Genomic DNA, 23,914 nt, shown 5'->3' with positions numbered 1-23,914 from the left:
GATTTTATTCACAGTCTCAACAAGCTCTTCGAGGATGGCGAAAATATGCTCATCAATTTCGCGACAAGCCTGCATCTTATCTCACCAGCTTCGCCATCTTGCATGAACTTACAGCCATTGTACCTCTACCCCTAGTATACTATTTCCTCGATTATACTCAATTGAATATCCCCGTACCAGAAGACGCTATTACGGAAGGCAACCGGGTGATTTCAAAAATGCGTACAAAATATGGCTATGAACCATTAGACCCCAACAGTCGAGTGATGTTTAATATGGTGGCCTCGTACGCTGTGGTTAAGGTGAATTTTATTTCCCCGCACTGGATAACTACAGCCAAGGTGGAAGGCTCTACAAGCATGAGATTGACCTATCATTATTACCTCCTAGGCCATTCTCCCTCTTCGTATAGCTGCTTCCGTTGCCATGACACCGTTCTTAGCCGAAAAGGCTGTCGGTCCTTTGGTAAGAACCGTGGGCCGATTTGCGCGACCTGCCAAATAATAAAAAAACTTTCTACACTTTCCAACATACCTGTTTCCTTTCCTTCACCCCGCTTCACCAGCCGTCAATGATGGGCTCGGTGAATGTTCAACCACTATCTCTTAATCTATCTAATGTGGTTGAAAAAGACCCCAATGTTCCTTCCCCTCCCCCTACCCCGACTAATGGCTTAATGCGCAATCTGAGCGTTACTTCTTTACGACGGACAAACAGTACGGAGAGAAAGGAACAAACAGGAGATGTCATTAACATTGAGACTCCCAATCCTTCCCATCTTTATTGGTAAGCACCATTCCATCCTTTGTCAAGGTCTACATTTGTGTTGAAAGGTGTTCCTATTGCCTTCAGGGTCCCAGCTGAACAACATCCCGAGATCGCACCAGCTGAATTCAATTACTGGCTTGAGGAACATGCCTTTAATTCCGATCGCCGTCCTCGCATTCGTAGACGTCGTTCAGTCTTGTCTGTGTCGTATACTCCAGACGATATTGAAGCAGAAGAAGAGCCTATGGGCGATGACGACCAATCAAAAGATGATCAAGCTAAAGACAGTGTCGAAACCACCTTAGCCATACTTGAGAGTCGATCAGAAACCCATGAAGATAATTCAGTATTAGACCATGAAGAAGAGGAGGAGGAGGAGGAAGTAGACACGTCTAGAAAGGATCGGATACGGAGAAGTCTCAGCTTGAATCTTCCTATTATTTCAGGTAAGCGTGAAATAAGACATTCTGGTTTCAGTATAGGTGCGCGTGCGTACCTGAAGCCCAAATGAACCTATGATTAAAAAAAAAGCGCTTGTCATTTTTTTTAGAACAATCAGATCACATCAATGTCTTTGATCGTAATTCCTCACCATTTGATGCATCGCGAGTACTGGTACCGAAGGCCGATAGCTCTTTGCTACGTAGAGGCGCTCGTACTAAAATTCGACGAAATTCGACAATGGACTCCATATCAGCCAGTAGTCATGACGAACCCAATGCGGGGAGACCCACGCGTAAACGCAGTAGAAATGCAAGTGCTGGTACAGGATCAGATGTTAGTCGTATTGGCATGGTACCTCCAGGTGGGATATCGCTTCAGGATGCACCAGTGATCTTCATTGAGGACGAACCAATTCAAGAAGAGCCCACCAATATCATCATATCACCACCACAGAACAACAATACAAATCGAGTGGCAGGACCTCGTACAAGTTCACTTCCCAGTGCAAGTATGCGAGACATGTTGGCTGACAAGTTGAAGGCAGACTCTCAGCCCGTCGTGGACGCTACTCCTTCCAATATACCAATTGCAGCAGATACCCCATCTACCAACGAACTTACCCTCCCCAAAGCACCATCCCCTTCGCCCTCCACAAGCACTGGAAGGAAATCGACATGGTCAAGACTCTTTCTTCGAGCAGCGGACGACAGCAATAAGACAAAACGGAATACAGTGACTAAATCAGAAGTAGTAGAAGAACGACCGTTATCTGTGCCTGAAACTTTATCACCATCCTCCACACGATCAACGTCACCTGCCCCGAGCGAATCACTTGCGTCGGCATCAGGAAGAAAGTTTGGAAGCTTGTCATCCCTATTTTCGCGAGCAAGTGTTCGACCAGCAGGATCTAAAACGGACACAAATAGCAACAAGGTAGCATCAGCAACTAAAGTGGCCAGTAAAAAAGTGCCACCATTACCGAAACGGCTTCCCATTCACGTGGAACGAGCTATCTACAGGCTGTCCCACATGAAGCTAGCAAACCCCAGACGACCTCTACAACATCAAGTACTTATATCCAACTTCATGTTTTGGTACCTGTCCATTGTGGATGCATCGAAAGCTAATAATAGCAACGGAGAGATGGTAACGGCAGCAGCAGCAGCAGCCGTTAGCCCTGAGCTAGATGGTTTTGACAAGAAGGGAAAAAAGATCAACAAGTTCGTAGCGGCGGGTAAAAAGCGGCGGCAAGAAATCATCCAAAACAAACAACGAAAAGTGGCACTTGCTCATGAACGAATGGGTGGACGAAGGTCTGAAACGGTTATACCGGCTGTTCAATATGACAAGCAGGTTTTAAGGCATCATCCACTTCCTCATGTTGGCCCAAGAGGCCCTTTAATGACGCCACAACAATATATTGGGACAGCCAGTGCACCCACAGGATTCGTTGTCCCACAGCAATATCTACACCCAGCCACTAAGCCGTCATCGGAGGGTGAATCGGACGGTGAAGACGATGAAGAGGACGACGAAGACGATGATGAAGATGATAACGTTCAATGGCCTTTACCACCCAAAGCGCCTAGTCACACCCCTCCATTGGACCTACATCCCGCTCATTTGGGATCTTTTGGAATGGACATGATTAAATTGGATGACGAAGAAGACGACGTACCCTTGGCTTTGTACAGAAAATCACATTAAGCATTTGGTTTAGCCCAAGTGAGGTACCCGAAGTAAAAATAAAACGAAAAAAGTAAAAGTAGTTCTCTGACCTTAAAAAATAACTCCAATTTGAGAGAAATTCAAGTGACTGTGGTAGAAAAGAAAACATGAATTCCATTAAACTAAGCGGAAGACGTTCGGCTCTCAAGTTTTCTTTCTTCTTTACTGAGAAGGACTGCTTTCAATTCTCGTCGACCGTGAGCCAAATCCTTCCCTCAAAGCGGCACCATAGCCCGGTTTTTTTTTTTTCAACCTCAACTCCCCTTTTCCCTCTTTAATTTGCAAGCCACACCTTACCTACCTTTAACCACCTGTAATCTTCATCACCTTTAAAAAAATATTCACCCATTCACAACACAATGGCCGTCCGAAGGAGGATGCCCTTGATCATCGCATTCATAGCGTGCTGCTTATTGGGATACACCGTTTTGTGGATACGTACATCTAATCCAACGTACGAAGAGCTCGGGCAACACATCTCTTCACCAAAGCCAATGCATCCCGTAGAGGAGCCGGTCTCAGTCGACGAACAGTATTTGGCTTTCTTCACACACAGCGGGTTCCAGAACCAATTAATTCAAGGTAATATAGTCGATGATCTTCCTTTGATGATACATTTATTTGTTTTTGCCTAACCTTCCCGCTGCAGTGGAAAACGCCATATTATTAGCCTGGTATTTGAATCGAACATTGCTGTTGCCAAGAGCCTTATTCGGTCAACCTTTCGGATGGTCTCTGTTCGATAAACTTCATATTGAACATCAATTGAGAGACGTCACCCATTCACCTGCCCAAGCTTGCATCCAACACGATGCTGAGCTTGAACGCTACGGTGTCGAGTGCCCCGAGCCAAGTCGCTACACTATGATGCCATTCGATGAAATTTTTGATCTGGACTGGGCTAAGCAACATGTTCGCATTGTTTCAAGAGATGATATGTCGTATGAATGGATGGAAAAGCACTTGGATATTTCTCGAGCTGGTGCCGATAATCAAGATAATGGGTCCTACGTAGATGGCGACATCCTTTTTTTCAAAGACGAAACCCGGTATAACTGGCGTATATTTGACACACCTCATCAATCCGAGCGACTGGGAAAATATCTAGCCAGTCTGGATATATACCAAATGCGAGAGTTTCCACAAAAACTCATTCATTTTGGTTCTCTCTTTGGTTCGGGTAAAATGCCCATTCGACGACCTGAACACTATGAATTTTTAAGAAAACTGCAGCGCTCCATCGTATATCGTCACCCGGTGGTCACTGAAGTAGCTGACAATTTTTTGCATAGCCTTGGCGGACCAGGAGCATTTATCGGTCTTCATATTAGGTAAAACGGCATTCATGGCTTTTTGGTAGTTTTGCATAAGACGATGGATTAACTCATTACTGCTGATATTTAGATCTGGTGATGGATGGTTTGTTCAAGCTTTGCCGCGAAACGTACAAAATGCTGTAACCCAAATAACGCTGTCCATCGATAAACATCCCGAAGTGCCTTCCCTTCAAGAACAACTAGCCATCATACCCAAAGATCCTCAATTTGAACAATGTCTCACTCTAGCCAAGACTCGAAACGTTACCATCATTTACATGGCCACCGACGCTCCCCATCCAAGCAGCAATCCTGATTTTGCTATACTGTACTCAAGTTTTCCGTGTACTTTTACTATCGACAGCTTCAGCACCAAATTAAACCAACCAGCTTGGAATGCGTTATCCAATGCAACCAATGCGCATGACGGAACGCCCATGAAAAAGTATTTGATACCATTAATAGATGCCACCATCGCCAGTCGAGGTCGTCTATTCATTGGTACCGAAGCCTCAACGTTCTCAGGCTATGTCTATCGCCTACATGATGTCTTCTGGTCCCAACAACAAGCGGACGCACTGACTAGCCAGCGATAAGTTAATATGATCCCACCCCTGCCTTCCTTTCCTTCTCAGAGGCACTGCCCCTATTCTGCCCATGCAACCCAAGAAATAGCCCCAAAAAAAAATACCTTGTAACCAGTTTCTCTCGTACAACAAGTTATACCATGTAGACCTAATTTTTTTTTTTTCTTTATATAACTTCTTCACCAGCCGTTTTTGTTCTCTTCTCTTTTTTGTACATACATTGAAGCAAATAAAAACTTCTGAAATGGCAGGCCACTCACTGTTTCTGACTCAGCACAAGACTGCCAAGTGTGACAATCGGAACCTCAAAGCAGGAACAAATGGCTCAAGCGAAAAGTTTATCTTTTCAATAGCTTTCTTCATATTCCATCGGCAAGAATGGATGCCAAACCTCCTCTGACTCCCGAACCCCCACAGATAGCTCTTCATTTTTCATGCGCCAATCTTGCCACTCGACGCACAGCTCGCCGCTTTGCTCGCACTCCCAATCAAATTATCATCCAGCTACATTTCTATGACCCTCTCACCGGGAAATGGAGAGTTCGAGCTCAAACAGACGTTGGGACAGGCGACAACCCTGTGTTTTCCAAAGCCATCACTATGGACTACTTTTTCAAATATAATTCACTTATGAGGGCGGATGTTTATGATACAGACAATGGAGCTGGCGACCTTTCCAACCAACGGTTAATCGGATGCGTTATCTTCTCGTCTCATGCTCTCGTCACTTCACCTGGAGGAACTTTATCTGCGCCTTTGACCAAGGTAAGTTTTCTTTCAGATACAACCGTCTTTCTTTATGTTGCTGACTTTGGTGGTTGTCTCCAGGACCCGGACGGAGTCGTTTGCAATGAATGCAATAGCACTTGGCTGCATGTACTCCATCACCTTTCCACTCACTCGTTAACCATCCAAAACATGTCAAGGTTAAAGCTATGCCCCATATGCAAGGGCAAGATGCAGCCATCTCGAGGCATGGTCAACATTGCCTGCGAAAAAATTCAAGATGTTGAATGCACTGTGACACTCCAGCTGAGTGGAGGTATTTGTCCTTTTTTTTTTTTTCACAAAACCCACCATGTACCTTAAACTAACGAGCTCCTAATCTTCTTTAGTCCAACTGGAGAGTATGGACGTCTTTGGAAAATCCGACCCTTTCTACGTCATTAGCCGACGGACTACTGAAGGCGGAGGCTATGTTCGAGTTTACACTAGCGAGTATCATAAAAACGTTGCCCATGTCAAGTTTATGAAACACAGGGTTAGTATTGACCTTCACCGTAACCCCTTTTCCCATTTTTTTTATCAATGCCACATATCTGACAATGACACTAGATTAATATGAAAGAGTTGTGTAATGGCAATATGGACTTGCCGTTAACCATCGAAGTGTATGATTGGAACAGCGACAATGAGCCCAGTCTGATTGGGACCCTTGAAACGTCGCTTAGGAAACTACTTTCCACCAAACGATCACAATTGAACGCTCTCGGCCGCCGCTCGACGGATAGTTTACGGCCTACGACGACACCACCGCGTGGACCAACGAAATCCCTCCGAATGGAATCAAACAGACGACATAGGACACCGGGTTACATCAAGGTGCTCACATGCGAGTTACATCGGGAACCTACGTTTCTCGACTACATACAAAGTGGGTCTACTGACATTGAACTGAGTCTGGCCATCGACTTCTCCGCTTCCAACGACTTGGTGGAAAAAGCCAGCTTGCATTACGTTGACGAACGAGACCAACATCACCTGAATGCCTATGAAGACGCTATCCGCTCTGTTGGTGACATTCTCCTCCATGTAAGCATGTTTTTTATTTATTTATTTTCTTTTGCTATACACACGATGTAAATACCTCCATATCTACTTTCAGTATAATTCAAACCGAGAAATACCGGTATATGGATTTGGCGCCAAACTTGGCAGTAACAAGATGGAGGAAGATGACTTCTCTCGGATAGAGGTATCGCACTGCTTCCCTCTCAATTCCGATTGGGCCAATCCGCACTATTCCTCCATTGACGAAGTCATCAAGGCTTATCGTAACTTGGTACATCCTTTACCCGAACAATTCACGTTACCCGAATCCGAGATACAAGATATCCTTGGTGGTGATGGAAAAAAAGATTATGTCAAACGGTTTGCTATACCGGTCCGAGAGCAAATCCAATTTTCGTACCCAACCATGTTTACACCTTTACTGGAAGAGATTGAAGCACGGGTACGAGCCTCTATGACTTGGGTAGACCGCCAGAACGACCAATTGCAATCAGCCGAGTGGGGCGGTGGTGACCTGAATGACGTTTACGACGCGACCACCCGTCGTCCCTCAACCACGACTATACCTCGTCGCCCTTCTTTGCTGGCATCGACGGACCCTTCAACCGGCAAGCGACACATATACCATATTTTGGTCATCCTCACCGATGGACAGGCGGCGGACTTTGAATCGGCGACGCAAAAAGTCAAGGAGATGTCAAAAGAATTGCCACTCTGTGTGGTTATTATTGGGGTTGGAGCGGCTAATTTCCAACTGATGAAAACCATCGAATCTGCCAGTGACACTGTCAAATTTGTGGAATTTCGAAAGTATGCCGCCCTGAACCCCGACAAAAGTAAGCAGCGTGGACGATCAGCGTCCACGTCTGCTGCATTTGGGCATGGCGAGCTTGGCGATGTGATAAGCACAGGATCGGCAGAAAGTGGAGTATTACTGGCTCGAGATGTTTTAGCCGATATCCCTGCTCAATTTTTACGATACGTCCGCCAACAGGGCACGAGCCGAAGAGGAAGCCAAGGGACGTTCAGCTGGACTGGCGACCCTACCGCCGACGAAGGATTTGAGAGAATTTGGGCCACTGACCCTAGACTAGACGAACGACTACCCACCTATGCTGAGGCAATTGAACAGTGATGTTGTCCTGTCATTCTTTCATACATACTGTAAAAGCAATCCCCCCCCCCTTTGTTTCCCCCTTTTCCCTCATTGGTTGGCAAATATACATGATGGGTGAAACATCACGATGTGTGTGGGTGTGCTTTTTATCAAAGGCGTGGAGCGGTGTTCCAATTCCCAGAGGGCCATAAAGGCGCCGGTTGAACGCCAAAAGATGGAATTTCCTTTGAACGTATTTTTCCAAAAACTCCCCACTCTTCTTTTGCTCGTTACTACCATGTCTCTAGCCAAGCAAAATTTCTCTACTTCTTCTGAGGAGGCCATCAACCAGCAGATTAACACTGAACTGCAGGCCAGTCAGGTTTATCTTAGTATGGCTGCTTGGGCCCAGCATACTACTGTTGCTCTTCCAGGTAAGTCAGCGATCGCATGTCCGAAGATCCGATCCGATCGTCTCATGTCGTGCTTTAGGTCTTGAAAAGTATTTCCGCGAGTCCGCTGAGGAGGTAAAGATATGAATACTGTAACACGTACTTTTCTCACCGACAACATTGTCTAAAGAAAAAAAAAAAAATTTTTATGCTTTGTCTTCATGACATGATATAGGAACGCGAACACGCTCAACATTTGATCGGTGAGTACCTTGCTTTGTTGCATATTTGGGTGACGTTGACTAAGCCGATATGGTCCAGACTACCAAAACATGCGCGGTGGACGTGTCATTCTTCGTGCCCTTCAGGCTCCCGAGGTAAGTGGTTCTGTTTCAAGGCTGTTATCTTCAGGTTCCAGACTCTCTAACATCCTCCGTGTAGACTGAATGGAAATCTGCCAAGAACGCTGTCGAATCTGCTCTTCAATTGGAGAAAGGTAAAGTACACTGCAGAACCCAAACGACAACAAAAAAAAAAAAAAAAAATTGTTGTCCTCGCAGATTGGCTCGTCTGCATGGTTCCTACCATGTGGCCCCTTGCCCTCTCTCTGAATCAAGTATTAATCGTCGTGTTTTTCCATTCAGATGTCAACAAGTCTCTTCTCAACCTGCACAAGTTGGCTGATGGCAACGATGATCCTCAACTGACTGATTTCATCGAAGGCAAGTACCTGGAAGAACAAGTACAAGCCATCAAGAAGTTGGCGGATATGGTCACTCAACTCAACCGTGTTGGCGAAGGTAAGGGAATGCAGATTTTGTTTTATAGAAGCCGTACACTGACTCGTCACGTATTGTAGGATTGGGCGTTTACATCTGGGATCAACATATGTACCGTGAAGGTACTGGTGCTGGTAGTCGAGTCATTGGCAACAACTAGGACTTGCACTGTATGACATTGTCATAGGACACTCATCGCTGTTATGTGCTCACGTTACACTCATACCATTTACCTATAAAAAGTTCTTTTTTTTTTCTGGCTTTGCACATAAATACCTTTCAGCTTCTTGCCCTCTCTAATTTAATCATGACCGCCGATAAGCCAGTAGAGGGTTCTGCCCCTGAGACCTTGGGCCAATCAATTGAAAACACCGCTGAAACCATGGTTGACGCTGTCACTAAGAAACTGTCTCAATCAAACCAATCTAGCGACGGCATTCCTCGTACGTCCATCGAGGGAACCAGTGAACACAAGATCGCTGACGACGTTGGCATGGTTGGAATGGGGGCACATAAGATGGTGGGATCGGATGCCATGACCCAAATGTTGGGTCAGGAAGCCCAAGAACCCAGACAGCAGTGCATGCTTTTCCCGACGTATGGAGTACCCACCACTATCGACGACCAGCTGCACTGGAAAATCAGTGTTGCTGGATGGCTCTATGCCGATCCGCCAAAGAGCCGGATGGAAAGCTTTTTAATGGGTAACGTCGTCGCTTGGGTTTGCTCCGCGTTTCATGGCTGAAGCTAAATATGGATACTTTTTTCCCTTCCTAGCCGCTGCTCGTCGAATTGCACATGTGACAAGCGATTCAGAAGAAGACAAAAGGCTTCAAGAGCGTAGCAAGATGTTTTTCACCACCACCAGTAAGCCACCCGTCCATCGGCAAATGGATTGCCTTGCTTTCCACTGAATTTTATCTTTTTTGGTTTATAGTTCGAAACATCGAGCTTGCTATCCGAACGGTGGGATTCGTACCCGCTTTAGGCCAAGCTTTCACACTTGAGGGCCCTGAATTTGGCAACCAACTCACGGCTGAAAACGTGGAAGACGATGGTGTCAAAGTCAGTACGGGAGAAACCGGTCATTTTACTTCGGAATTGACCGTCAGCGCCAATACAATCAAGGAAGAGGCAGGCAAAGTGCTCAAGATACAAACCGTCTATGAACAACTTGCATTTCCTTCATACGGCGTGGTGGATTTAATTTCTGAGCACGGCATTTCCATTGTCAGTGGTAAGTAATGAATGACAACAAATTCTTTGTACGACGCTACCCATGCTCATAGTATTTTTACCTGCTCAGATATTGATGATACTATCAAGATCACAGATATCCCTGACGGCCGTGAAGTTATTCTCGAAAACACCTTTTTGAACCCTACGAGGGAGGTCGATGGTATGTCTGAGCTGTATCGACAATGGGCTGGTTTGGGCGCTCATGTCCATTATGTGTCCAACGGCCCATGGCAGTTGTTCCCAATGCTTTCTGACTTCTTTGCCAAGTTCAACTTCCCACCCGGCTCGGCTCATTTGCGCATCATCGACCGCAATGATGTTATTGGTACCATTAGAGGAACACCCGGTGCCCACAAGCTGGAAGTTATACCCCAAATTATGAACGTAAGTAGAGTTGATGGGAGCATAGCATACAATGTATGCCAAGCATGGTTACGTATGTCCTCGGGCCATCGTCTAACGTTGGATTGTTCTTACAATACTTTCTAGGATTTCCCCAATCGTAAATTCATTCTTGTTGGAGACACTGGTGAATTGGATCCAGAAGTGTAAGTTTAATCCATATCCGCCTTTGCTCTTATGCTTATTTGAACACTTCATATTCATTACATTGACCTTACACTAGCTACCAGAAAGTATATCAGCAATTCCCTGATCGAATTGTCAAAGTATTTATTCACGACGTTACCAGCGAGCGAGCGGCAAAGGCCGATCTCGCAGCAGAGCAAGCGAAGAAGGAAGCTGCTACCAAAGGCACCAAAAAGGTGTATCTGGAGTCTCTCCGTGAGGCCATTGGTTTGCATGCAACCGTGACTGGCGAAGCTCATATTTCCAACAGTGCCGTAGATGCGGTCACGAACACGGAACAACCTCCGGTGCAAGAAGCGTCGAATGACCCCAATGTTCCACAGCTTACCAGAGTGGAATTATTTAACCAGCGTATCGCCAAGGTTAGCGAGGGTATGCGCGAAGGTGTATTCAAGCTGTACAAGGATCCCAAGGAGATCTATGAGGATACCGTAGTGGTCGCCGCTTTTAATGAGCTGGCCAAGTAGAGTATATTTATGGCGTAACTTTTTTTTTTTTTTATTATATGTAATCTATATATCAGCATATTACATTGGCAGTACGTAGATGATATTCACGTAAATAAGTTCGTTCTCTTGAGTCACTGCGGTACGTGAGTGGAGCACGTTTAAACAGTCGCCATTTTCAACACGAAGGCACAATTCGGTGATAGCATGTCATCAAACTCAAATATTCGCTTATCCCGTGAGACCCGCCACTTTTCTACATAAACTGGTGTGAGAAATCAGCATCGCCTGTGCCTCTAGAACCTTTTTTTCTATCATCCATGGTTCATTTAGACGCTGACCCTAGCCTACTTGGTTTTGCAAGCTTATCCATTCATGCCGATGATTTCCTGTCGAAAACCAGCGACATCGCGCCGGCTATCCATGTGTCTACCACCTATTCGCAGCCCGATCCCGACCAACAGCCTGCCGATGGCAACGGTCTTATCTACAGTCGATACTCTACGGCCACTAGAGATCGTGTCGAGCTTGTGCTGGGGACGCTGAACAAGGGCTATGCTGTAACGTACTCTTCAGGTTTATCGTCCGGATTTGCTGCCTTGCTGCATATTCGTCCCAATCGCATTGCCATAGGCGGCGGATATCATGGTACGCACGGATTCATTGAAGTATACAAGCGCCATCGCGACATTGTAAGTAGTTCGCGGTGTATGGTATTTTTCAAATGAATACGGGTGACTGAGTTGAATGCGGTGTTTTTTCCAGGCCATTATTGACCTGGACGCTGAATTGCAAAAGGGCGATCTGGTGTGGCTGGAATCCCCCTTGAATCCTACAGGCGAAGTCTATGATATTTTAGCTTACACTGAACGCGCTCATAAAGTTGGCGCAACCGTGCTTGTTGATTCTACATTTGCCCCGCCCCCTTTGACCTGGGCCATTGAGCTTGGTAAAGTCACCATTTCCTCCATTCCAAGCCAATGTCCATGCTGTTACTAACAACCCAGAGTCTTCTCATGCAGGCGCGGATATTGTGCAGCATTCCGCTACCAAGTATTTTGCGGGTCATTCCGACGCCCTGGGAGGCGTATTGGTGGTTAAATCGGAGAAAGAAGCTGACCTGCTGCGGAGTGACCGCAATGTCCTCGGCTCGGTGCTTGGATCACTGGAAGCCTGGCTGCTATTACGCTCTTTGAGGCAAGTTGGTTATGGGCATTTAGAAGCCAGCGCACAAAGTTCGAGAGTCAAAGGGCTGAAACTAATGTGGAATTCTTTTGTTTACAGAACTCTGAAGCTGCGAGTCACGCACCAATCGCAAACAACAGCAAGTTTGGTGGCATGGTTGAATCAAGCCTCAGACGGCAAGGCGCATGATGGTATTCCTGCTAATGCCATCTACGCCGTCAAGCATGCTAGCATTCAGAAGGTCAAATGGGATATCCAACGACAATATCCTGGCGGGTTTGGAGCGACGTTCAGTGTTTTGGTATGTTTCTAAATGACAATGTCCGCTTTACCGATGTGAAAAAAAAAAAAAAATTTGATACCCCATTTTGCGAAACTAACCTGACACGCTACGTAGTTGACATCCAAGACAGCAGCGCAGAGACTTCCGTTCCGTCTCAAACTCTTCCATGCAGCTACATCTTTGGGAGGTGTAGAGTCGCTTGCCGAATGGCGCTACCAGTACGATCCCGAAATCGACGACCGTCTAGTACGCGTTAGTGTGGGTTTGGAGGAATTGGATGATCTGAAACAAGACTGGAGACAAGCTTTGTCGGACGTGTAGTTATAGCGTGGCATCATTACCATTGGTTTGGCTGGCTGGAGATCCTTGCACAAATAAAATTTATCCCACAGAAGCGTATCTTAAAATAACTTCCATCAACATGGTGTTTGCCAAGCGGTGACTACGAGCAAAAAGGTACCTAACCCCCTTTTTTTGTTTTCATTGTTTAATTTAGAAGCTTCTATATGCATTGCAGAAAAATAGGAGAACTGCCATGGTTTCCAAGTAGTGAAACCTCACGTGTGCCATTTTCAACATCAGCCATTTGCGAACAATGAACTGTTTGCCCAACCAATTTCATCTGTTTCAGATGGTGAAATAGATGGGGAGCGGCCCAGCAAGTGAGCAAAGTGGTATAAGCCAGCTTATGGCATGCCCAGCCCACTTGATTATTTAAAGCACACTCGCTCGGCCTTCTGAAGAAAATGGAAGGACTTAGTCATGTTGGTTTTGGGCTTGTTCCCAAACAAAGCACTTACAAAAGTTGGTAACTGAGTTTTTCCATATAGCAAAAAAGAAGAACCTAGTTGGCTGGTATTTTCTTGACTGCAAACAGGTGAGGGGTGGGTTCAAATAAATAGGCTCACATCATTTTACAAACTTTTGACTCAGAACGCCTCTCTCTCTTCTACTCTCTCAACTTTTGATTACTCACCCACATGGAATCCAATCAACCACCTTGCTCTCGCTTCAAGGAATGCTTCTTCCAGCAGCGTTCCCTTTCCAATCCTACCACCGACTGCCCTAGCTCACCACATTCGCTCTCATCCGATGCAATGACTCCAAGCAGCTCCTGTTCACTATCTGAAATCGTCGAATTGTCCAAAACCAAGGAAGGAATGGCGGCCCATCACAATGAGTCGTCTTCTTCGCCTCCATCTCATTCAAAAATTAAGGATATATGGTCGCTTGCTAAGCGAAGATTTGCAACCCATGCTTCGCCATCCAAGTCACACTCCTTGTGATCTTTCCCATCTCAATTTCATATACCCTTAACCAACCTCCCCCCTTTAATGGTCCCTTAAGAAAGCTGACCATTTGTACCTTTAACCAGCTTTATTATGTACCATAGTAGTACCATGCAATAGACATATACTTGACGGTGTGTTATTTCCCCAGTCGCTTAATATAACTTTTTTTTTCTTATTTGGCTTAGCCTAAGGATCAGATCATTTATCATTACGCACAAGCCTCGAGGAGAGAGGTTTGTTTTTTTTTTTCGGTGTGTATGAATATCAGACGACACTAGTGCACGCCTCCCATACGCAAGCGTGCTTTCAGATGGACTAAATCCGTTTGATGATGATGATGATATTATACTTAATAGGTATGCATCCAATTGTCGTACCTGGCCAATGGGGTGCCGCGGAGTCGTGTCTGACAAGAAGGATGAGAAAAAAAAAATCCCTGATACCAACCCAAGTCAGACATTTTTTCCTCGACATTCTATAATCTACAAGTTTATTATTGTCTCTTTTGGTAAACACAGTCATTTAAGCTGTCTCCTCTTCCTTCTTAGCGACATCCTCCTCCTCCTCTTCATCATCATCATCGTCAATCTCGTTGCCGTAGACATCAGGGTGTTGTCTGAAACAGTCCTGCATAGATCTAAATGCTTCTACGCAGTCGACGCCCTTGGGTTCAGCAGTAGAGTAAACAAAGCATGAAAATGATTCCTTGAATTGCTCGCCGCACGGGCCTTGAGCCATTCCTCCTAGACCTATGCAACAAGGCGGGGATTATAAACACATTAGTCATCTGCCACATATCAAAGTAAGAGGTGCCTTGAATTACAGGAACATGGTACAATTGATGGCTGGTGTCGGTGTATTACGCGAGGTACAACTTGGTGATAGGGTTACGTCGAGAGGCACGACCCGCCAGCCCAGCGGATATGCATGTTAAGAGTTCAATTCTCCCATCCCAACCCCTTCGTGCGTTTTTCACATAGTTGTATTCCATGGCCGTTTCAAGACGTATTCCAGTGTGACACTACGGTAATGGCCAATCATGAGAATACTTACAGGGACAATCCCAGTTGATTTCACCCGTCTCTGGGTCGAAGGCTGCAGCTTGACCTTCTTCAGCTTGTGATTCCGTAGAGGGGCTGGTTTCCTCCTTGTGTTCTTCAGGTTCAACAAAAATAATGGTATCCTTGCCGTCGACTCTAGAGTATGACATGTTGACGGAATGTGTATAATGGAATGAGAAAGTGAAAGAAAAAAAAATTGGCCTGCCTTCAAGAGCAAACACCCTGTGACTGGCTTTTTCCCTCCCAAACCAGAGTCATAATTTCGGATGTCTTCCACTGCAAGCAGAGACGGCTGCCTTGAGCTGACAGGGGTTCCATCCGCTCATTGATAACTGGATTCTATTTTAACATTGTATTTGGAATGCATTGATGCACTGGCCTATTGGTTAGAACGCTTTGTCATGCTTCAAAGACATAGCTATGTTTTTGAATTATTAATAATTTGCTTGGATACAACCCAGCCATATCCCCCGCTCCTCCCAACCCTTACGTTAACCCAGTGCACATTAAGAATGACTTTTTTTTATTATTTGAAAGAATTCTCGTTTATAGTCAAGACAATCTTGCCTACCACAGCACCGGCTTCCAGCTTCTTATGCGCATTCTGCAGGTTCTCAACATTGTAGGGATAGGCTTCAGACACAATGGATTGGATGAGGCCACCGTCAACGAGATCCGCCACCTCATCGAGTATCTTGCCTTGAGACTCCTCATCCATGCCAAATTCAGATTTGGCAAACATGCTTTCCAGGTACAAGGTGAGGCTCTTCCTGTGGCCGGTTAAGAAATTGGCTTTTTGTGGCGCTAAAATGGAACCGATCTTGCCGAAAGGCTGAATAAACGGTATGACCTGAGGAATGTAAGCATCAGGGTCAAAGAACAAAAGCACGTTCTTGATGGGAAAGCCGAGTTTTTCGACTTGTGGGCCGAGCGGTTCACGATGGTTTATAACATGGGTTGCTCCGAGCTTCTTCACCCATTCAATGGTTTCCTTCCGCGACGCCGTGGCCACCACATTCTTGATACCAAGCACGCTGGTGGCAAGTTGAAGGGCCATGGAGCCAACTCCTCCGGCTGCATTGACAATGAGCAAGTTGCCGGGGTCCCCTTTTTGGATGGCCATCTTTTCGATCATCAACTCATACGCCGTTAAGGAGACCAAAGGGAACGCTGCCGCCACCGTCCAATCGAGCGATTTGGGCTTTTTTCCCACAGTGCGGCCATCCACCAGCGTGAACTCTGAATTGGACCCGTTGCGAGTCGACAGCCCAGCGTACCACACATGGTCTCCCTTCTTGAACAGGTCAGTGGCCTTGGGCCCGATCTCTTCCACTATGCCTGCCGCGTCGTATCCCAGCACTCGAACCGACTGCGACCACCCTGGGTTGATGGACCGTACTTTCGTGTCTACAGGGTTGACAGACACAGCGAAGTTTTTCACCAAGATATCCCATCCGGTTGGGCTCTCTCTTGGGATGGAGGCCACCTTGAGTACCGAAGCAGGACCTGCTGCGGCAAATGCGATAGCCTGGTTTGACATGGTAATGTGTTTGGAAAAGGGCGTTCGAGATAGAACCAAGATTTTTTTTTTCTTTTCTAAAAAGAAAAGTGTTGTAGAGCAACGTTAAGAAATGTCTTACTGATTGGCAGACCGTTTTATGTTGTTACCATGGGTTTGTCAGCCAAAAGATGTCTATGTCACTCGTATATGTCACCGTTTAGCGACGGTTGTACAGCCCATTTTTAGGCAGAACAACCGTTTTGTCTCAAACGGAGCAGTATGGCTAATAGTTGAAAAACAAGGTATATTCAAAAGAAGGCGTAATTACTGTGTACATTCGAGTCAACCAAGGACTGAGTAACGATATGAAAGAAAGGGCTATGTAGAAGAAAAATGATGAATTCCAAAGAAATTCAAAGCGGTATACAGTAAGCAGTCAGTCATTCCAGGGTGGAAAGAACAACAACAAACATAGATATGTACATAAGGGTAAGTGTATACAGGGGGCTCACTCTTGGCTAAGCCAAGGATGTTTCGCCACTTGGGAAATTCGAGCACGATGGTCAGGATGCTTGGCAAGCATCCACTCTAACAAATGCATACACTCATGGGAGCTTTGTAGTTTAGGAGTGGTGAAGGGTCTCGATATAGCATGCATAGGATCATTGAACGGCACCTCGCCGTAAAGAATGGTATAGAGGAGAATACCCAAAGACCATACTTCGGCTGGCTCGGCGCGATAAGGATTGCCCATCAGGATCTCTGGAGAGGCAAATGAGACTGTTCCGTAAAACCGATCGAACAAGTGATTTCGCTGACGTGGAAATACGACGGCTGATCCGAAATCTATCAATTTGACCTGAGAAATTTTTTGAGGTGTTAATTCATGCATCATTAAAAGATCATCCACCTCTCATTTTGAGTCATGCTTACCTCAAAATTTTCATCAATGACAATATTCTCATCTTTTAGGTCTCGATGACATATTCCTCTCGAATACAAGTACTTGATGCAATCCACGATCTGCTTGACGATCCTACGAGCTTGATCCTCGGTGAACTTTTGATGTTGCTCAATACATTCAAATAGGTCACATGATGATCGCCGAGACATTAGACTTGACCGTGGCGCAGTTTGTCTGGACGTGGCATCGGCCACTTGTGACAATTTGTTTTTGGACCATCCCGTACCATGCAGTTCCATAACCAAATAGAAAAACCTTCCGTCCTGAAAGCAATCGATGTACTCTATAATGTTGCGATGATGAACGTGTCGTAATATATAGATTTCCATGGGGATTACGCCAAGCTTGGGGTCGTGAGCCCATTTGTTGGCAGGGATCTTTTCACGAAAAATGAACTTGACGGCCACTTCGCGTCCAGTGGTATGCTGCAAGGCTGAAACCACAAACCCGTAACCGCCACTTCCAAGTTCTTGGCCAAGCGTGTACTGTGCAGCAAAGTCTGCATTCAGATGATGGTGTTGAAGCTGTTGTGCTGATACTGGGATGTCGGAGGTCGCGCTCGTCTTCTTAATAGGTTCAAGCTTGGCTACCGGTAAAATTTCATTATCATCCTCCATGGGAGATGGAGTCGTAGGTGGGGTAATAGGCAGTTCACATATTGGTTCAACCTTCATGACTTGCTTCTTCTTGGCAATTGAACACGTTTTCGGTGACTGCAAATGTATAAGCTGAGAGGTAGGGTGGTGTTGCTGCGAAATAGCGATGGCCATGGTTGCAGAGTATTAAATTATGCGTTCTAAGCAAGTGGGAGTTAAAGTGTGTAAGTGGATGATGGAAAAGAAAAATAAATGCCAAGTTTAACGTAACAGTTATATATTATATACATAATTTTTTCCGGAAGTGACAACGCAGTCTTATTTTTTTTATTTTTTTAGGATTTGTTGTTCTGTCCGAATATGCTGCTTCCCTCCTTATGAGTGATCGTCTCTTCATATGGATTCAGGGAGATGTTGGCATTCACTCTCTCATGTTCTTCATGATGATGATCGTCGTCGACCCCTTCCCATGGTATTCAAAAGAAAGATTGAACCATACCTGAACCAGTGCAAATTAAAAAAAATTGGGTTGAAAAAATGGTCAAGTCGTGCGTATAGGTCGACAGTGAGTAGAGAAAATAAAACGGAAGAGCATTCTTTCATCAAATGGGAGTCTATTATATAAAGCAGCTCTTATGAACAGCAGCAGGTTTGTCAACAGGACGATCACGTTTGCTTATCTTTGCAACTCATGCTCAAATGAAAGAAAAAGCAATGAGCTGAATTTGTCCCTGTGACTTTTTCACATCATCGGTGCTTCCCTTTCCGATCCCTCCCATGCTAAAATGAAAATATATAGTGGCCATTGTAAATGTCACCTTCAGAGAGTTCTGCTCCAAATATTGGCTCCGTCAAACAACAATATTTTTTTTTATTTGACATGCTGTTAAAGTAGTCTAATTATTCAGTGCTTTACCATTTGTTTGGTTCGTTCCTTACAGCGGCGGATTTTATAGAGACGATAGAATAAATTCTAGGTGGAACAAGACGTTACAATGGATTGAGATCGCCAAGGTTCTCTCCAAATCGAGGCCCATCCTTGCCTCACCTTGAGGAAAAGCCACGGGGTCAACAGAGATTCTTAAATCCTCATTTTCATGACTCTGACTTTGTCAATACCACACACGCGCACCACCGTATGCTCCCCAAATTTTTATTGTGCCAATTTTAATTTTTTTTTTTTTTTCCACCAAGCTGGCTGGCTGGCTGCGCATGTTATTTCACATGGCGGATAAAAATCCCACCCACCCATGAGAAGTGAGTGGACGGCCAGTAACAACATTGATGACAAGGGTCGAGTTTCCCATGCACATATATCTGCAGGAGGACAGGTCAAACCAGCACACTCTGATCTTTCCGCTTATTCTTTTATAGTCATACCCGATGCGCCAGCATGCTTGCATTGTAAGAGTTTCCCCTCTCTCTCTTGTTTTTTTTTTCCCTTGTAATTTTTGCTACTCTGCCCAAATAATTGTTTATTAACTATAACCTCCCACACCATTCTGTCCACTTTACTATACTCAGTAACCAGGTGGTCGAACGAAACCTCCTCCGAAATTGGATGGCTGTGATGAGGGCAAGGCAAACCCACCAACTGGACGAGATGGGCTATTGGCATTATTGATGGATGGAGGATAGCTAGGAGAGTAATTGGAGTCGGGTCGAGGTGGCATTGGAGGTGGAGGGGCAGGTCTATCCTTAGGTGGTGGCGGGAGAGGGTTATTATTTGCAGACGGGTCTCGGACTGCCGATGGAGATAGTGGTAAAACAGGAGCAGTTTGGGCCAGATGATGGATAAGACCTCCTCTGGGCCCAAACACGAGCTTGGGAACATCCAATAAATATCCCATCGTGCCCTTGACGCCAACTCTGACTTCAGCTTGAATCCAGAAATTCATCTTGCCAGTAGCTGGATCATAGTAGGCTGCACAGTAATTCCGCATACCCATCAACTTTGTATTCTTTTGTCGTTTGTTGCCATTAGGCGATCGTTTAAAGATATTAAACATTTTCTCCTCTGTGTTGCCATTAAAGGAGATGGGCGACGAGTTCTGGTTCAGAATGGCCAATAATGCTTGTGGTGGAGGACTGGGGTGGGGAGATGTGTATGGATTTGTTTAGAACAAAATGGCCTAATTGGATCCTCGTTTAAGACACGCAGCCACTCACATATTTACAATAGCACTAGAAACGATTTGGAACATGAGATGAGGATCTCCTTCTTCCTTGAGTCGCATGTCTTTAGAGTATAGTTTGCCCGCTGCACAGCAGTGAACCTGGATTGATAACAAGGGTGAGTGGTATGCCCCCATTGCCCACATATAATTTGAGAAAAGTCTTACATCGCCAGCAATGAAGGACACTCGAACTGAACAATCTCTGGCATATCTTTGAAGCCGCGAAATAAGCTTTTTCCTTTCCACTTCATGGCAACCAGCGGTCCAGTCTAATTGAATAAAAAAAGGTTTGAGCATGCCAATTAATAACCACCACCATTGGGAGAGGGTGCCACTTACGATCATTCATATCATCCAAAAGCTCAGGATCTCCATTCCATTTGTTCAGTTGACCGCTGATGAGTTCACCCAGAGCACCTGTTTTTCCCACCAGCTGGGCCATGTTGAACCCAGCAGCACCTTCCATAGCCTTTTCGAACAAGGTCAGTCTAGGATAGATCAACGGAACACCAGTCACAAGAACCAGGTGCTTGACGGTAAAAGGTAGATCGTATAGTGCCTTGAAAATCCGATCGTAGGTTAATGGGTTACAGATATCATACTTTGTGCGCTCTCCTCTGCAGTCTAAGCTTAAAACTGCTACATCTGGACCCAATGTAGTGACAATGCTATTGGCACTCGGTTTAGAACCGGGGATCATACCAAATTGAGGTGCCAGTTTAGCTGTTGTATGTTGCTGGAAAAGGTAATAGAACCGACTGGCATTGGCAAATAAAACTGCAGAGGGCGATCCGATTAGTTCGAATTAAAAAAGTGTGAAAAAACGCACACGCCCCATTGGATGAACTTCAAGAATTTTTACCTTGGAACACTTCTGCTTGTTGCATATCAGCTGGATAGCTACCATATCCATCAATGATATCCTTGAGGGTGAAACATCTAGTTAGGCTAGATCTCCTCGGCACGCTCATCATCACTCACACTTACATGATCATCCCACATATTAACAGAAGGGATAGATGCGAAAGCTCTAGCTACAACAGGACTGCCTTCTTGTCCAAAGCATTTGACGTAATTGGAGAAGAAAAAGTTTTCCAATCCATCCTATAAAGCCAGATTAGCTGTGACTCCGATTCTTAGTGGCTATTCATAACAACTTACCCGCATAGGAGGTAAACATTGCATTGCCAATCTTTTCTTAGGATCTTTTTCCTCCAACCATGGGTTCATAAACTCCTCTTTCAACATTCGATCCTGATACAGCTGATCACCTCCACCGATTAATATATGAAATGGCATGGTGTCATGACGCTCCAAGAGGTCCGCCCACATTGGAGCGGTCTTTTCACCGAACTTGTCCTTTAATTCCTGGCTAATATCAGAAAATCCATTGCAAGAATGGAAAGCCCAGCGCATCGACTCTTGAATCGCACTGAGGTGAAAGCTGAAGATATCTAACTTGTCAAAACAGGACGCAGTGTAGGTGACGATCTGGTGGTATTCCTTGAGGGGTATATCAAGTTGAAACCGCCAGAATTGATATTGGTTTCGGAAGCTGTCCAGACAGGTACCGTGGAAATCAAGCGTAGAAGAAGGGGTAGAATCGTCTGCGCTGGCCACAATCGCTCGTATGGTTGGAGGCATAGTGTCATTAGACACAATCAAGCACGATCCACGCCACAATCGTTGATCATAGTCTATCTTTTCGTATCTTAAAAGGGGTCCACACACAACCTGGCTTGGCCGATGTTGCATGTCGATTTGCTGTGGATTAGGTCGTTGGGTGTTGATGGAGAGCTGATTGAATTGCGGCACCGGATTGTCTCCGGGATTGGGTTGCTGCCCATAGTAGCCTGGGGTCGGTTGCTGGTAGTTATCCATACCTTGTACTTGGCAGGATGAGCGGTGTGTTTGAAAGGTCCTGAAACTTGCCTTAAATAATTCGCTCAGGCAGGTCGTCATTTTTTGGGCCCAACGCGGGACTTGAACAAACAGAATGAGAGGAAAATTCTACGCTTAGTCTGATGTTGCGTAGTGCTTTTTGGAAGCTTTAGAGAATAAAATGCCTTGAACTAAGGTAGAACCAGCCTTCTTACCTCTATTTCTTATCTTATGGTCATCCTTTCTTCAACTGGAACCTCGTTTCCATCCTGGCCCTGAGCAGGACGTTTGTCACCCGGCCTGTGCACAGGCTTGCCTGGAGGCCAATCAGGTGATATCATTATCCAATGAGCCAAGCTACTTTGTAGCACATGGAAAAAAAAAAAGAAGCGTACGTAGGTGGTAGGGTCACGTATACGGTAACTCAGGTCAGTGACATGAGAATAACCGATGATCTTATGGTTGGTATGCTATACTAGCAACTCAAGATTTGAAGTAAAGAAACGAAGCCCAGCTTGCGTGATAAACACACCCTGATAGCTATCTTTAATATTTGGTTAGCGTTACCGGCCCTTTTCTCCCTCAATGTTTGGCTGCTCGATTAGCTTATCCCCAACACCTGCATTCGCAAATTTCAGAAAATGTCTGAACTACTTACTGTAGGACGGCTACTACAACAGCTGATGATCAAAAGCTCATTTGTGACACTCCTTCACTTGACGTCAAACGGATATGCAGTACATATCGATGATGGGAGAGAGTTTCATGATGCATAATATGCTGCCTCAGATGTCGCAGGAAAATGAATACGCATCAAGTCACTTTACTGTTAAAGCACTAGAAAAGACATGAATAAGTCCATTTAAAGACAAGATTGCAAAGTTTACTATTTCAGCCCTTAAACATGGGAAATTTACATGAAAGGAGGATCCAATCTGCGATTGGCGCATTGAAAATTGGCTATAAAGGTAAGAAGGAGGGGTGAGAACTCGATCAGGTTTATTTATAGAGTAATGGATGAGCAGAGCAATGATGATCAGTTTTTTGTTGTGGTGATAATTGAAGCAGTACGGAAAGAAAAGATAATGCACTTTTAAGAAACGCAGTGATAAAAAAATTGTACTTGGGTACACTACATAATTTCTTCAATCACTTCTGTTGAGATAACAAAAATTGACGATTTACGATGTTTGGAACATTACTAATGCGAGCCTTTACAAAACATGTAGAGTGCAGCATACCTCAGCTCAACTACGGCTGGCCAGAAGCAAAACGTGCTTGATAGTTCCTGGTTTATTAGTATACATAACATGTGCACATATATACCGTTCGTCACAGCTGTAATATCTTTACTTTTCATGCTCGTATGAGTCAACCATTGACTCGTAGGCACATTCGAGACTCACGCTGATCTATCTCACGATCTTTACGCCGGTTGAATACATCAGACATAAATGGTTTATTTCTGATAGGACTATCGTCATTTTTTGCCTCGGACTGGCTTCTCAATCAAAAAGGTGAAGTAAGATCTAATCAAAGCAAACCACCTCAGCTGTAGTGAACCACGTCAAACATTCCCACGTAGGTGGTGCAACGGGAATTTTGTGTACAATGGCGTCGGTTTGGTGGATGCGCCACATATGTTACATAGACTTCCAGAAGGTCTCATTGTCTTCCCGAGACTCTTCTAATATCGCCAATTTTTTTTTTTTTTTTTTTTTACAGTTGATCTTGGATCACATGAATACATATACAGAAGAAAGGTACTCTTTCATCAAGTGTTATCGCAACCATGCCATT

The 23,914-nt window shown here is 45.0% G+C and overlaps 12 protein-coding genes across 12 annotated transcripts; 8 read left to right on the top strand and 4 right to left on the bottom strand.

The window, feature by feature from the left end:
- Positions 1–32: 32 nt before the first annotated feature.
- On the top strand, positions 33–435 carry K450DRAFT_161269 (uncharacterized protein; the record flags this gene model as incomplete). The annotated part of the gene is made up of 2 exons (XM_051584015.1): positions 33–302; positions 391–435. Coding segments are annotated over 2 exons (315 nt in total), but the record flags the coding sequence as incomplete, so codon positions are not given.
- K450DRAFT_238803 (uncharacterized protein) lies at positions 206–3,067 on the top strand. The gene is made up of 4 exons (XM_051588663.1): positions 206–302; positions 391–786; positions 853–1,214; positions 1,319–3,067. Exons 2-4 carry the CDS (start codon positions 572–574, stop codon positions 2,917–2,919), a joined length of 2,178 nt encoding a protein of 725 aa, XP_051445244.1. The 5' UTR covers positions 206–302; positions 391–571; the 3' UTR covers positions 2,920–3,067.
- Positions 3,068–3,434: 367 nt separating this feature from the next.
- K450DRAFT_173937 (uncharacterized protein) lies at positions 3,435–4,852 on the top strand (the record flags this gene model as incomplete). The annotated part of the gene is made up of 3 exons (XM_051584188.1): positions 3,435–3,522; positions 3,590–4,271; positions 4,345–4,852. 3 exons carry the CDS (start codon positions 3,435–3,437, stop codon positions 4,850–4,852), a joined length of 1,278 nt encoding a protein of 425 aa, XP_051445243.1.
- A 340-nt stretch (positions 4,853–5,192) lies between these two features.
- Positions 5,193–8,097, top strand: K450DRAFT_49878 (uncharacterized protein). Its single transcript, XM_051593821.1, has 5 exons — positions 5,193–5,608; positions 5,672–5,885; positions 5,959–6,104; positions 6,179–6,655; positions 6,729–8,097. Exons 1-5 carry the CDS (start codon positions 5,222–5,224, stop codon positions 7,767–7,769), a joined length of 2,265 nt encoding a protein of 754 aa, XP_051445242.1. The 5' UTR covers positions 5,193–5,221; the 3' UTR covers positions 7,770–8,097.
- On the top strand, positions 7,885–9,139 carry K450DRAFT_238793 (uncharacterized protein). The gene is made up of 7 exons (XM_051588662.1): positions 7,885–8,164; positions 8,223–8,257; positions 8,358–8,385; positions 8,444–8,499; positions 8,564–8,618; positions 8,767–8,922; positions 8,982–9,139. Exons 1-7 carry the CDS (start codon positions 7,966–7,968, stop codon positions 9,059–9,061), a joined length of 609 nt encoding a protein of 202 aa, XP_051445241.1. The 5' UTR covers positions 7,885–7,965; the 3' UTR covers positions 9,062–9,139.
- Positions 9,110–11,372, top strand: K450DRAFT_238783 (uncharacterized protein). The gene is made up of 6 exons (XM_051588661.1): positions 9,110–9,605; positions 9,679–9,768; positions 9,839–10,138; positions 10,208–10,524; positions 10,630–10,688; positions 10,766–11,372. Exons 1-6 carry the CDS (start codon positions 9,209–9,211, stop codon positions 11,193–11,195), a joined length of 1,593 nt encoding a protein of 530 aa, XP_051445240.1. The 5' UTR covers positions 9,110–9,208; the 3' UTR covers positions 11,196–11,372.
- Positions 11,330–13,249, top strand: K450DRAFT_238774 (uncharacterized protein). Its single transcript, XM_051588660.1, has 5 exons — positions 11,330–11,866; positions 11,940–12,123; positions 12,197–12,371; positions 12,459–12,660; positions 12,757–13,249. The coding sequence occupies exons 1-5, from the start codon at positions 11,495–11,497 to the stop codon at positions 12,961–12,963; spliced, it is 1,140 nt and encodes a 379-aa protein (XP_051445239.1). The 5' UTR covers positions 11,330–11,494; the 3' UTR covers positions 12,964–13,249.
- Positions 13,250–13,293: 44 nt separating this feature from the next.
- On the top strand, positions 13,294–14,257 carry K450DRAFT_238762 (uncharacterized protein). Its single transcript, XM_051588659.1, has one exon. The coding sequence runs from the start codon at positions 13,623–13,625 to the stop codon at positions 13,926–13,928; it is 306 nt and encodes a 101-aa protein (XP_051445238.1). The 5' UTR covers positions 13,294–13,622; the 3' UTR covers positions 13,929–14,257.
- A 3-nt stretch (positions 14,258–14,260) lies between these two features.
- Positions 14,261–15,168, bottom strand: K450DRAFT_238759 (uncharacterized protein). Its single transcript, XM_051588658.1, has 2 exons — positions 14,988–15,168; positions 14,261–14,683 (listed from the first exon to the last, which is right to left on the bottom strand). The coding sequence occupies exons 1-2, from the start codon at positions 15,142–15,144 to the stop codon at positions 14,457–14,459; spliced, it is 384 nt and encodes a 127-aa protein (XP_051445237.1). The 5' UTR covers positions 15,145–15,168; the 3' UTR covers positions 14,261–14,456.
- Positions 15,169–15,495: 327 nt separating this feature from the next.
- On the bottom strand, positions 15,496–16,770 carry K450DRAFT_238757 (uncharacterized protein). Its single transcript, XM_051588657.1, has one exon. It carries the CDS (start codon positions 16,533–16,535, stop codon positions 15,522–15,524), a length of 1,014 nt encoding a protein of 337 aa, XP_051445236.1. The 5' UTR covers positions 16,536–16,770; the 3' UTR covers positions 15,496–15,521.
- A 1-nt stretch (position 16,771) lies between these two features.
- K450DRAFT_238756 (uncharacterized protein) lies at positions 16,772–18,341 on the bottom strand. Its single transcript, XM_051588656.1, has 2 exons — positions 17,430–18,341; positions 16,772–17,355 (listed from the first exon to the last, which is right to left on the bottom strand). Exons 1-2 carry the CDS (start codon positions 18,228–18,230, stop codon positions 17,005–17,007), a joined length of 1,152 nt encoding a protein of 383 aa, XP_051445235.1. The 5' UTR covers positions 18,231–18,341; the 3' UTR covers positions 16,772–17,004.
- Positions 18,342–19,342: 1,001 nt separating this feature from the next.
- Positions 19,343–22,370, bottom strand: K450DRAFT_238747 (uncharacterized protein). Its single transcript, XM_051588655.1, has 7 exons — positions 21,395–22,370; positions 21,221–21,337; positions 21,096–21,156; positions 20,573–21,010; positions 20,399–20,502; positions 20,226–20,332; positions 19,343–20,144 (listed from the first exon to the last, which is right to left on the bottom strand). The coding sequence occupies exons 1-7, from the start codon at positions 22,193–22,195 to the stop codon at positions 19,577–19,579; spliced, it is 2,196 nt and encodes a 731-aa protein (XP_051445234.1). The 5' UTR covers positions 22,196–22,370; the 3' UTR covers positions 19,343–19,576.
- Between the last annotated feature and the right edge of the window lie 1,544 nt (positions 22,371–23,914).

The sequence above is a fragment of the Umbelopsis ramanniana genome, assembly GCF_025399195.1.
Source record: "Umbelopsis ramanniana AG unplaced genomic scaffold K450scaffold_23, whole genome shotgun sequence".
Lineage (NCBI taxonomy): Eukaryota > Fungi > Mucoromycota > Umbelopsidomycetes > Umbelopsidales > Umbelopsidaceae > Umbelopsis > Umbelopsis ramanniana.
Note: the sequence above shows the minus strand (reverse complement) of the source record. Positions and strands in the feature narration are given on the sequence as shown.